Here is a 14033-nt window from a genome sequence, read left to right on the forward strand (position 1 = left end):
TAGTAGATGATAGGCTCAGCAATGGCAGGCAATGCCAAGCTGCTGCTAACAAAGCAAACAGAATATTGGCATGCATTAAAAGGGGATCAACTCCAGAGATAAAACGATAATTCTCCCGCTCTACAAGACTCTGGTCCGGCCGCACCTAGAGTATGCGGTCCAGTTCTGGGCACCAGTCCTCAGGAAGGATGTACTGGAAATGGAGCGAGTACAAAGAAGGGCAACAAAGCTAATAAAGGGTCTGGAGGATATTAGTTATGAGGAAAGGTTGCGAGCACCGAACTTATTCTCTCTGGAGAAGAGACGCTTGAGAGGGGATATGATTTCAATTTACAAATACCGGACTGGTGACCCCTCAATAGGGATAAAACTTTTTCGCAGAAGAGAGTTTACCAAGACTCGTGACCACTCATTAAAATTAGAAGAAAAGAGGTTTAATCTTAAACTACGTAGAGGGTTCTTTACTGTAAGAGCGGCAAGGATGTGGAATTCCCTTCCACAGGCGGTGGTCTCAGCGGGGAGCATTGATAGCTTCAAGAAACTATTAGATAAGCACCTGAATGACCACAACATACAGGGATATACAATGCAATACTGACACATAATTACACACATAGGTTGGACTTGATGGACTTGTGTCTTTTTTTCAACCTCACCTACTATGTAACTATAACAGATAATACAGTGGCATGTGATGAATGGGGTTTGAGTCAGTAAGCTTGTCATTTTTTTTTTTTTGTTGTAAGTACCATGTCAAAGTTTACCCTTCATAACATGTTACACCCATATCTAAAACATTGCACCTGTGATCTGCTGATTGCAGGTGCTTTACAGGCTCTAATAAATAATGCACTTTTTTTCTACTTGCAAAAAAAAAGTGCATTTATTATTTTATTTTTTAAAAAGGCAAACTTCGCCTTTAAGTGTGAGGCCCAAAAATATTTTGAATTTTTCTACTGGGACATGTCTCTATTCAAATGGATGTGCAAAATATGAATTTGGGTTATTTGTGATTTATTGCTGAGCAAAAAGATTGCTCTGGTCCACAAATAATTGTTGGTGAAAAAAAAATTAGATTCAGTGTAAAATTTTCTGTTTGCTTGGCTGTGCGGTAAAAGGGAGGATAGACTTGTATGGGCCCTAATTCTTGGTAGCTGATGTGATACCCCACTACTAGTACTGCTGGGCCTTCCATTCATGTACTGAACTATACTGTGCTGCTGTGGCTTGCCAATTTACCAGGATGATGTACAGCACTGCTGGTGGTTGCCTGCTCTTTAGAATGCCTCAACCTTTCCTTCTCCGGTTTGGTTACTGACTCGCTGCTCTCCACAGGTTCGTACTCAGAATCTGACAGTGAGAGCTCCCTGCTGCTCTCATCTGTCGTTTTCAGAATCTAGAAGGCCTCTTCATTGGTGTACATTTTTTTTGGACGTTGTGTATGCTGGGATAGGTGGCTGCAAACAGGGACACACTGACGTGACTGAATCGGGGCACTGATAATGGCTGCCCTGATGAGACAGGTATGGTGGCTGAGCAGGGCAAGGATGACAGTTACACTGGTGTGAGAGGTATGGTGACTGAGCAGGGCACGGATGACGGCTGCACTGGTGTGAGAGGTACGCTAGCTGAGCAGGACACAGATGACCGATGCACTGGTGTGATAGGTATGGTGGCTGAGCAGGGCACAGATGATGGCTACACTGGTGTGACAGGTATGGTGGCTGAGCAGGGCACAGATGACGGCTACACTGGTGTGACAGGTATGGTGGCTGAGCAGGGCACAGATAACCGATACACTGGTGTGATAGGTATGGTGGCCGAGCAGGGCACAGATGACGGCTACACTAGTGTGACAGGTATGGTGGCTGAGCAGGGCACGAACAGGTGGCCCTGTGTGTAATAGTGTGTCATGGTAAAGATCACCGTAGAATTGCTAAATTTTACAAATCCCGGTTAAGATCTCTCTCCTGCCTCTCATACTTGGCCTGTTTGGGAGGAAGGAGAACTGGTAACGGCAAGTACCGGCCATTGTTTACATTTTGTTATCCGCTGTGGTTGGATACAGCAATCACATGGTAAAGGGCTGCTGTGATTTGCCTTTTCAAGTGACTCAGCGATTACAGATCACGCCACTGCAGTCCTCTAGGGGCGTGCACAAGTGGATGTCATATGATGTCCACCCGAAAAAAGAAAGCTTCCACTTGGCTGATTTATTACAATAGGCTGGTCAAGATGTGGTAAAAAGTGGGGAAAATTCCCCTTTTGTCACTGGAGAATGGGTCCCCATTTGGAAGATTTTCCTTCAACTCTTGCCCTGATAACAACTATAAACTTTGGGATTTTCCATCACTATTTGTATTCTTTAGTTAATGACAATCTAAAAATCATTTTGGCTTTGCATATAGCTGCCCTAGCATGCAAGCAAAATACATTGCATTACATTTGCACAAATTGGGTTGGTGTAGGGAGTCAGGTCTAGGACTACACAGTTGTTTCCCCCACTCCTTAGAAAGTAGGGAAATGTTCAGTGGCTATATTAAAGGGGTTGTTAAGGTTTGTGTTTTTTCACCTTAAAGCATCCTATGCATTAACCCTTTCATGACTAAGCCTATTTTTGAAATTTGTTGTTTACAAGTTAAAATCCATATTTTTTGCTAGAAAATTACTTAGAACCCCCAAACATTATATATATATTTTTTAGCAGAGAATTTAGAGAATAAAATGGAGATTGTTGCAATATTTTATATCACACGGTATTTGTGCAGCGGTGTTTTAAACGCAAATTTTTGGAAAAGGGACACTTCCATGAATTTTAAAAAATCCAAACAATAAAGTTACCCCAATTTTTTTTTGTATAATGTGAAAGATGATGTTACGCCGAGTAAATAGATACCAAACATGTCACGCTTTATAATTGCACGCACTCGTGGAATGGCGACAAACTATGGTAGCTATGAATTTCCATTTTTTTACGGTTACCAGGTTAGCGTTACAGAGGAGGTCTAGTGCTAGAATTATTGCTCTCGCTCTGACGATCGCTGCGATACCTCACATGTGTGATTTGAACACCGTTTACATATGCGGGGGCGACTTCTGTATGCGTTTTCTTCGCTGCGCGAGCTCGCGGGGACGGGGGTGCTTTAAAAACATTTTTTTAAATTTATTTTTATACTTATAAATTTTGTTTAAAAAAAAAAAAAAAAAAATGTTGACATTTTTTTTGCTTTTATTGCTGTCACAAGGAATGTAAACATCCCTTGTGACAGTCTAAAAGACCCCCGATCCCTCCTCTGCACTTTAAAGTATTCAGATTGCCAAAAACGGCGATTCTGAATACTGTGTATTTTTTAAATTCGGCCCCATTGGTAGCTGAGTAAACGGTAAGTGACGTCATGACGTCGCTTCCGCGTTTACATTGAGAAGGCTGGAACGAAGCCGCCCACAGCTTCGTTCCAGCCCGCCCACAGCCGCCGGAGGCAGCCGATTGGACACCGGGCCTCCCGTGCGATTGCGTCCCCTCCCGCTCCTCCTGTATAACAGTTGAGTGGCTTTTAGCCGCATCGGTTGTTATATACGGATAGCCAATCGCCAGCTGTGGGCATCATCCCGGTATAACCCCCGAAAGCCGAGTACACACATATGCGTACGGTTGGTGGGAAGGGGTTAAGGTGAAAAAACACCTGTCAGTGACCGCCCCCCTGTTTTTACTTGCCTGACCCCTCGACCCACGGGGACGTGCTGCCTCTCTGCCCCGGGTTCTCGGCCGTTGATTGGATAGATTGATACCAGCGCAGCCATTGGCTGCCACTGCTGCTAATTAAATCCATTGATGCGAGCCCCAGGGGTGGGGCTGAGTCCTGCATTCGGCCTCTATGGACGCTGAATGCTGGACTCGGTAGTGTGCCCGCAAGGTAACCCCCCAGGAGAGCGCTTTTCCCAGGGAGGAGTGGGGAGGAATCGCGAGAGGCGCTGAGGGACCCCAGAGGAGCAGCTTCGGGGCCACTTTGTGCTAAATGAGCTGCACAGTGGAGGTAAGTATAACATGTTTGTTATTTAAAAAACAAAAAGAAAAACAAACCTTTAGAGCCCATTCACACAGGGGCAACACGACTTCCAGCGCGACTTTGGGAGGCAACTTGGACACGACTTGAGTATGAATCACAGCACGACTTGGGGCAACTTACAACACAACTTGAAGTCGCCTGCAGGACAGGGAACTTTACAAGTGGCCAATCAGAGCTTATCAGCTGTGTGTGAGAAGGAGGGGGCTGGCTGTTTAGTGGAGGAAATTACTTTCTGTTTCCTTTCTGCTTCCTGTAAAGTTGCCTCAGTATGAACAGTGATCAGACTTGGAGGCAACTTCCATTGAAATCAATGGGTACAAGTTGCCTTCAAGTCGGATTGAAGTAGTACAGGAACCTTTTCTGAAGTCGGAGCGACTGCAGTAGTGTGCATTAAGACGGATCCATTCACTTACATTGATTCCTTTCACTGTATCCTTGCCTCCAACCACCCATCCCTCCAAGCAGCAAACAATTACTTGTAGAAACCTTCGCCACTTTAACCCTTCTCTTCTCTATTCTGCTACTGACAACCTATATGACATAATCTCTCCCCTGTCCTGTCCTGACCTGGCCACTTCTGTCTACAACAGTTCACTCTCATCATCACTAGATGCACTTGCTCCCCTAACCACACGCAGAATTAGACCCCGACCGTTACAACCCTGGCAAACTGACAACACTAGAAATCTCAAGAGACATTGCCGTGCTCTTGAACGACTGTGGCGTAAAACCAAATGCCTGCAAGATTTCACCCTATATAAATCTGCCCTTCTAAAATACAATTCATGCCTCCATGCTGCCAAACAAGCCTACTTTGTCTCTCTTATTAATTCCTTGTCATCCAGTCCCCGTCGGCTCTTCTCAACCTTTAACTCTCTGCTTCGTCCACCACCCCCTCTACCCACTAACTCACTCACTGCCCAAGAGATTGCCAATCACTTCAAAGACAAGATCAATGCAATTCGTGAGGACATCTCCACTGTGCGTACATCTTCCCCACCCATCATACCTTGCCCAGCAGCACATTCAACCCTCTCCTCTTTTGAATTGGCTACTACGGAAGAGGTTACAAAAATTTTCTCGAATGCCCACCTAACCAATTGTCCCTTGGATCCTGTTCCCTCACAACTACTACGGTCACCCTCTTCTTCTATCCTATGCTCCCTCACCCACATCTTCAATCTCTCCCTTTCTAGTGGCATTTTCCCCTCCCCTCTAAAACATGCACAGATCACTCCCATTCTTAAAAAGCCCTCACTGGACCTTACCGACCTGAACAACTTAAGACCCATCTCATTACTCCCATTCACCTCTAAACTTCTAGAACGCTTAGTCTACAACCGTCTTAGCTCCTACCTCAATGAAAATAACCTTCTTGACCCCTTACAGTCTGGCTTTCGCTCGCAGCACTCCACGGAAACTACCTTACTAAAACTCACTAACGATTTACTAACTGCTAAAACCAACAGCCAGTACTCCATACTCCTACTACTTGACCTCTCTGCGGCCTTTGATACTGTTGACCACCCGCTCCTTCTCAATAAACTACATTCCCTTGGCCTCCGAGATTCTGCTCTATCCTGGTTCTCTGGCTATTTATCACAGCACTCCTTCAGTGTCACCTACAACTCTGTCTCCTCCTCTCCATTGCCCCTTTCTGTGGGGGTCCCCCAAGGCTCGGTTCTTAGACCCCTTCTCTTCTCTATCTACACTACCTCCCTTGGTCACCTAATAACTGCCCACGGCTTCCAATACCACTTATACGCTGATGACACCCAAATCTATCTGTCTACTCCTCACCTCACTCCTTCAGTCTCCTCTCGCATTACTAACTTACTAACTGACATATCAGCATGGATGTCGCACCACTTCCTTAAACTAAATCTCTCTAAAACTGAGCTATTAATATTCCCCCCCGCCCGTGCCCCCCTCCATGACTTTTCCATCAAAATCAACAATGCAACCATCAGTCCCTCCCCTCACGCCAGGGTACTAGGTGTAATCCTAGACTCCGACTTGTCATTTCAGCCTCAAATCCAATCATTGTCAAAAGTTTGTAGAATTCACCTCCGTAACATCTCTAAAATTCGCCCTTTTTTAACAAATGAAACCACCAAGCTCCTCATTCACTCCCTTGTTATCTCTCGCCTTGACTATTGCAACTCCCTTCTCATTGGCCTACCGCTCCATAGGCTATCCCCTCTTCAGTCTATCATGAATGCTGCTGCCAGACTTATCCACCTTACCAACCGCTCAGTGTCTGCCAACCCTCTACTTCAATCCCTACACTGGCTCCCAATCACCCAGCGAATTAAATTCAAAATTCTAACCACAACATACAAAGCCATTCACAACTCTGCCCCGAGCTACATCACTAATCTTGTCTCCAAATATCACCCAAATCGTCCTCTCCGCTCTTCTCAAGACCTCCTGCTTTCAAGCTCTCTCATCTCCTCCTCCCATGCTCGTCTCCAGGATTTCTCCAGAGCCTCTCCCATCCTCTGGAACTCGCTACCTCCATCTATCCGGCTAGCCCCTACTCTTGCTACCTTCAGGCAATCCCTGAAAACTCATCTCTTCAGGAAAGCCTATCACGTCTCCAACTAATCTCCTACCACTTCCACCAGCTCATTCCCCACAGTTACAACCTTTTGTACCACCTGCCCCACCCTATTAGATTGTAAGCTCTTCTGAGCAGGGCCCTCTTAATCCTATTGTATTGTATTATAACTGTATTGTCTCCCTTTTATATTGTAAAGCGCTGCGTAAACTGTTGGCGCTATATAAATCCTGAATAATAATAATAATAATAATTTTTTCATGTAGCGCGACTTGAGGCGACTAGGGGCGACTTGGGGCGACTTGAAGTCGGATCCAAAGTTGCCCCTGTGTGAATGGGCTCTTAGTGTCACTATAAGTGAATTTGAAGTAAAGCTGCTGTGGGTTCTTTACACATATTTTGAAGCAGTTCTAGAGAATCTCAACGCATTTGGTTTTGCAAAAAGCAAGTCAATGTTCTTGAATGACCCCTCCAGCCTTCTATAGGTCACTGTTGGTGTGCCCTAAATTTAAGACTTTCTGTACTGTCTGCTTGTTTTGCAGAGTTGCAAGCCCCAAAATAGAACAATGCACTCCTGATCATGAGCAGAGCCTTCAAGGGAACATCTCTCAGACTATGGCCCTTGGATACACCCATGCGGACAGCAAATGACCAAGGAAGGAACCAGAGCGTAGTACAATATCAATAGGCAATTTCAGTAACGGAGCAAAGATTACAGAGATATAGAGGGTGTCCATGGGTGCAGGATGCAAAGAATGCTGGATTACAGGAATACTGAAGTCACAGGAGACAGTCTGTGGAAGGACAAGAGTGTAAGAGACTCTGGGAACACAGGAGTGAGAATATTTGGCGCACATGGGTAGTGAGATCACAGGAATGAGTCATCGGGAGCAACTGGGGTGCTGAGATCATGGGAGTTGAGTCACTGGGGTACTGGGATCAGAGTGGAAGTCTCTAGATGCACAGGAGTGAGAGAATGTGGAACACTGGGGTGCGGGGATCCCACAAATACTAGAATGAGTCTCTGGAGCACTGGGGTGCGTTGATCACAGGAGAGTGTCTTTGAGAGCCCTGGGGTCACAGGAATGTTGAGGAATAACAGAGGCACTGGGGTGCAAGTATCACTGGATTCTCTGGAACCAGAGAACAACAGGAACTATGGGCTGAGGCTGGGGGAATACTAACTATTGGGGAAACTAATGTTGGTCTGAGCACAGGTAGAATAGAGAGGTTGCTTGACACACTGGACAGGAACTGGTCACGGAGCTAGCTATAAAAATCAGCAGGTATGCATCAATGCCTATAGCTTCCAGTCCCATGCAGCCATAAGGTGAGAACTTACCTGATGTCCAGAGCTACAAGAAACCTATCCACTTTGCAGGTGATTTGTGGAAATGCAAGCAACAGGCCTGCTGGTCTGTGGAACTACAAGTAATGGATCAGTGCAGCATTGCTTTTGATAGTATAATATCCAGACCAAAAGAGAGCAAATAAGTGACATTTATTTTTAAATTTATCCTGCCTTTGTGTAATTACCACAGCTGTTTCATCTGAGGGAAATTCTGAAAACATAACCCGTTGGGGGTACTTGACTGGAGTTGAGAAACATTGCTTTAAGGGCTGGTTCACATCACTTGTGGTGCGGGAACAAGCACAAGAGCATGCGTTTTCCAGCACTGCACGGAAATGCACTGCCCTCTGCAGACGTAAGCAGGTGCCTTTAATACATAATGGCACCCCCACACAACTAGCAAATTCAACTGTGTTTGCCGCCACAAATGTTGTGCATTTGGCAGCCTATCGAAATTAATGGGCTGCACTAAATGTGCCATGTGGGAATGTGCAAAAATTCACATGCTTGCACCTTTTATGGTGCCAACCAGCCTTTAAGCAAAAGACAGACATGTTTAGTTTCCTAGGTTTCTGGTTCTGGCACACCCCCTCCTCCTTTTTCATGTGCCTACTTATAGGTTAGCGAAGATGCCAGTGATAAGGTGCAAAACATGCACGTTTCTCATGTTTTAACCCTGCATGTACAGGGTCTGTAAGAAATGCACCTCGCTCCTAAATCCAGAACATTTTTGTGGAGTGTAGTCAGCCCTGCCCAGTGTCTTCTACGAAACTTCTCAACCACTCCATTTCCAGATCTCTACAACATAATGTCTAAGCATTATGTAGTTCAAGATACTTTGTTGTTATTCTAAAAGGACATCTCTGAATCTGACTATCTACTGTTTTTGCAGGTATATCAATGGTATAAAAGAAACCAAAAGGGAGCAAATATGTTCATTGTTGGGATTTACATGCATTTTAATTTCAGAGCTGAGTGTTTTGGTGCATTGGAAGTACATGCAGTGTACAAATATTAGCAGCAGGGGGCAGCAACATAACAAATCAGTCACTATTTCACAGGATTGATGAGTCCTACGAACTGAACTCTGCAAAGATATAAAGCTATACTGTGAGTATGATGCATATATGTGTGAGTATGTATATACACACACACACACGAAAAAAAGAGAATTGATAAATTAAAGCAAGACCAATCCCTTTCTCCCTGCAGAACATTACATTTAAACACTGGGGAGAAAATAAGGTTGTGCTATAATAGTGATTGAATCTTTTGGCTTATTTCCAGCAACAAGGTTCTCCTTGTTTTGTCTTGTCTGAAAAGATCTTCATGTGCTTTTGGGAGACAGTTTCTTGGGAACTGTTTGCGTGCTTGCTAGATGGCTTCGTTCCCTGAAATTGGGGATTTCATGTCCAGGTCCTGGGATCAGGTTCCCTGGAACACAAACCCATCATGGCTCCCCATCTGCCTCACATTCAGTATGATTATGGCTGGATTGGTACATTGGTACCAATGCACTCTTTTTTCTAAATTTGGTTGGGTCATCCACCAGACAAGTGATTCCTCGGGGGGGGGGGAAGAGAGAAGGATGTATGAAGGGATTCTGGTGTACCATCTCAAAGGCTTAGAATCTGACTCTGAAGGGTATGCTGTGTACTTGTGCCCAGGCTACTCCTGGAATACCTGACTGTCTTAAAGGATAAGTTCACCTTTAAAAGAAAAAAATATTAAATGCATGTCAGTTTGTGGTTAAAAAAAAAAAGTGCATTTTTATTATTTTTTGTATTTTATTGGGAGCCTGCAGATCGTGGGTGCTATGCAGGGCTCTGTTGCACACAGCAGCAGGAGCCATTGGCAGTCACGGCCTGTGAGCCAATCAGGAGATCGGGGCTGAGCTGTGGCTCCATGTGAGAATGGACACACAGAGCCGTGGGTTTGAGTGCGCCTACTTGGGTACCCCCACAGCAAGCTGTGGGGGTACTCAGTAAAGACAGAGAACGTGGCAAAATCAGCAGTCTTTGATCATTCAGTTCATGGTGGAGTTGCAGCAGAGGACAGATGCACCCACCTAGGTATGTTTGTATGTATGTGATATTCTATTTTAAAATCACACACTTTAAGTTTGGTTTGTATTTTAGTTTTGGTGTGTTTTTTTTTTTTTTTTATATTTTTATGATTTTTTTCACTGAGGTTTTTATACCTTTATTTTTACACTTACAACTGGGGCAGAAAAAACAAGAGATTGTTTTTATTTTATAATGTCATTACTTGTAATTATTCCCTTTTTTTTCTCTTTACAGTGTTCGTAATGTGATACAGTTCTGCTCGCCCTGATCACTCTTCTTTTATTTTGCCAGGTTTTCATCCCCTTTATTAAAACGTAAAGAAATAAAAGGCATTATGACAGCTGAGACTCTCAACTTTGGCCCTGAGTGGTAAGTGTGTGTAAATATACTAATGCATTACACAGTATACTGCATAACAATTATGATGGGAGTTCTCAAACAAATTAGGCCCCTTTCACACTGGGGCGGGGGCAGCATTGGCGGTAAAACACCGCTATTGTTAGCAGCGCTTTACAGTCGGTATTCGGCCGTTAGCGGGGTGGTTTTAACCCCTGCTAGCGGCCGAGAAAGGGTTAAAAACCACCGCAAAGCGCCTCTGCAGAGGCGCTTTGCCGGCGGTATTGCTGCGGTGTCCCATTGATTTCAATGGGCAGGAGCGGTGTATATACCGCTCCGAAGATGCTGCTAGCAGGACTTTTTTTACCGTCCTGCCAGCGCACCGCTCCCAATGTGAAAGCCCTCGGAGCTTTCACATTGGAGACAAAGCAGCCGGTTTGCAGGCGCTATTTTTAAAAACCACCCAGTGTGAAAGGGGCTTTAGTGCTTAGCATAGTAATTAGACTCACCATTGTTTAAGACAAACTTGTGCTTTTCTCATGCAGGGCAAACAACAAGTTCACTTTTAGTGGTGGTCCCAACAGCAGCTTATACTTGCCTACCCTTTTGTATCCTGCTTCTTCGTTTGGCTGATGGGAGTAAAGAATTAGCCCCTGGGTAGTTTTACAAGTCACAGCTTGGACCTTACACAGGGCTAAGAAAACTCACATCCTCCATGTCACTCAGCTGGGTGCTCTGGCAGCCAAACACCAGCACTGTCATGTGGGAAGAAGTGAAGCAAGTTGCATGTTTCCCATACCCGCAAGTGGGCTGAGGGAGCAAAGGGAAGACAATTATAGGCTGCTGCAACGGGTGCTCTTAAAGTTAAGCTGTGGCTTTGCCCTGCTTGGACAAAACACATATTCACTTCAAACACTGGTGAGCCTTGCTTGGATTTTCTCACACTCTGCGTTATTGTGTCTGAGGTTTTATAGGCTCCTGTACTGGCTTTAGCCAGCTATACGTGGTGTTCTCTACTTTCTTAAAGGTTTGCCATTACAAACACTTTCTGATTCACTGTTTTTATTAACATTACATAACTATGTCACAGAACAACAATATTTTAATACAGTCAGAAGCAATTTATTTTTGTTATAATTAAGGAGCCATGTGTTAATATTATTTTAGATAATTCCTGGTCATAAAACCTACTGTTCCACAATTTTTTTATTTTTCTGGTTCTGCATGGCATGCAACTCAATGCATTTAGGCATCTAGACGTGGTGAAGACTAATTGCTGAAGTTGAAATCGAGCATCTGAATGGGGAAGAAAGGGGATATAAGTGACTTTGAACGTGGCATGGTTGTTGGTACCAGACGGGCTGGTCTGAGTCTTTCAAAAACTGCTGATCTACTGGGATTTTCATGCACAACCATCTCTAAGGCTTACAGAGAATGGTCAGAAAAATAGAAAATATACAGTGAGCGGCAGTTGTGTGGATGAAAATGCCTTGATGTCGGTCAGAAGAGAATGGGCAGACTGGTTCGAGATGATAGGCAACTGTAACTCAAAAAGCCACTTGTTACAACCAAGGTATGCAGAATACCATCTCTGAACGCACACCACATCGAACCTTGATGCAGATGGGCTACAACAGCAGAAGACCACACTGGGTGCCACTCCTGTCAGCTAAGAACAGGAAACTGAGGCTACAATTCGCACAGGCTCACCAAAATTGGACAATCAAAGATTGGAAAAAAAATTGCCTGGTCTGATGAGTCTTAATTTTCAGCTGTGACATTCAGATGGTAGGGTCAGAATTTGGCGCAAACACCATGGAAGCATGGATCCATCCTGCCTTGTATCAACAGTTCAGGCTGGTGGTGCAATGGTGTGGGTGATATTTTCTTGGCACACCTTGGGACCCTTAATACCTATTGAGCATTGTTTAAACGCCACGGCCTACCTGAGTATTGTTGCTGACCATGTCCATCCCTTTATGACTGCAGTGTACCCATCTTTTGATGACTACTTCCAGCAGCATAATGCACTGTCACAAAGCTCAAATCATGTCAAACTGGATTCTTGAACATGACAAGGAGTACACTGTACTCCAATTGTCTCCACAGTCACCAGATCTCAATCCAATAGAGCACCTTTGGATGTGGTGGAACAGGAAATTCGCATCATGGATGTGCAGCCATCAAATCTGCACCAACTACATGATGCAATCATGTCAATATGGACCAAAATCTCTGAGAAATATTTCTAACACCTTGTTGAATCTATGCCACAAGGAATTAAGACCGTTCTGAAGGCAAAAGGGGGTCCAACCTGGTACTAGCAAGGTGTAACTAATAAAGTGGCCGGTGAGTGTATATTGGCTGTTCTAGGTAGACAAAATTTATAGATAATCACACTGTATACGAAGCAAATGATTTTCCCTGCCAAATTGACATATGCTCAATATCAGCAGTGTATTTTATTTATTGTTTATCAGAAAATGTTCCTACTGATATTATGTTATTGTATACTTGTCTTTGTACTGACAAAAATGTTTAATAAAAAATGACCTGATTGGAAAAAAATAGCAGTGTAGGATGACGGATCTGGCGAAACAGTGTTAACATCTGTATGTGTATGCAGAATTCATACACCTGTTGCTTCTGTTCTGGAATGATCTAGACCAGTGGTCTCCAAACTGTGGCCTTTTGCTTACCTTTATCTGGCACTTGAGGCATAATTACTGCCACTCACACCAACAAGGGGTCACCATTCCTTCCACTGACACCAACTGTTTCTCCCCCTAATACCAAAGATCGGGCATTGTTTACCCCCATTGGGCATAGTCCTTCTCCCCTAAAGCCTGAAGGACATTAAACTGCCCCTTTCTTTAGACAGTCTGGAGCAGTCAGATGGTCATGTGTTCACATACGCGAAACCATCAAAGTGAAACTGCCAACCGTTTTTAATGTTTAAAGCTAATAGCATGCATATAAGGTACTGACTGCTATTATGTATTGGCTAGAAAACCCTGCATGCATGCTCTCCTTATGTTAACTTCTCTTCATTAGGGTCTTGACTTATTGCCCAACACCTGACATTCTACTTAATGAGAATGTCACTGTCTTTGACAGCAGAATGGCAGGTTCCTGATGAAGTGGCTGAAATTCAAGCCATGGGTGTCCTTTAGTGGCACCACACTAACAACATCCTTTTGATCTGAAAATTTAAGGACAAGGTGGAAAACTGTTGACCAAGCAGTGACTGCAGCCACTGTTGGAGTATTCTGAGAGCCGCTGGGTGCTGGCTGTCAGAATACAGTAGCCAGCAGTAAGAGGTTCCCCCGTGCACACTATTTTGTGTAGATGGATAAACTGTTAGACTTCTCTCATTCAGCTCCACCAAGAGTGTAAGGCCATCCTTAAATCCAGAAATCAGGCAAGTAAAATTGTTTTTTTTTGTGAGATCAACTTTAAAGGCACACAAAATAGGGGCTTCTCACAAACTAAAGTAATTGAATATACTTTTGTGGCTGAAATTGTATATGTTGAGTGCGCTACTCCCCTTGCAGTACACCTCCCTGTTTAGTGTTTATCCTGCATGAATATCCTAACTACTAACATGTGTACCAATACCTTCAATAACCAAATATTCCAACATAAGAGTATAC

General features: G+C 44.1%; 1 protein-coding gene across 1 annotated transcript in view; it reads left to right on the plus strand.

Annotated features, from left to right (window-relative positions):
- Positions 1–14033, plus strand: part of GIGYF2 (GRB10 interacting GYF protein 2) — a 285009-nt gene that overhangs the window by 24046 nt on the left and 246930 nt on the right. The window contains 1 exon segment of the mRNA XM_073625706.1: positions 10336–10413. Within this exon segment, the coding sequence (XP_073481807.1) occupies positions 10379–10413 (35 nt within the window). The 5' untranslated portion in view covers positions 10336–10378.

The sequence above is a fragment of the Aquarana catesbeiana genome, linkage group LG04 (genome assembly GCF_042186555.1).
Source record: "Aquarana catesbeiana isolate 2022-GZ linkage group LG04, ASM4218655v1, whole genome shotgun sequence".
Lineage (NCBI taxonomy): Eukaryota > Metazoa > Chordata > Amphibia > Anura > Ranidae > Aquarana > Aquarana catesbeiana.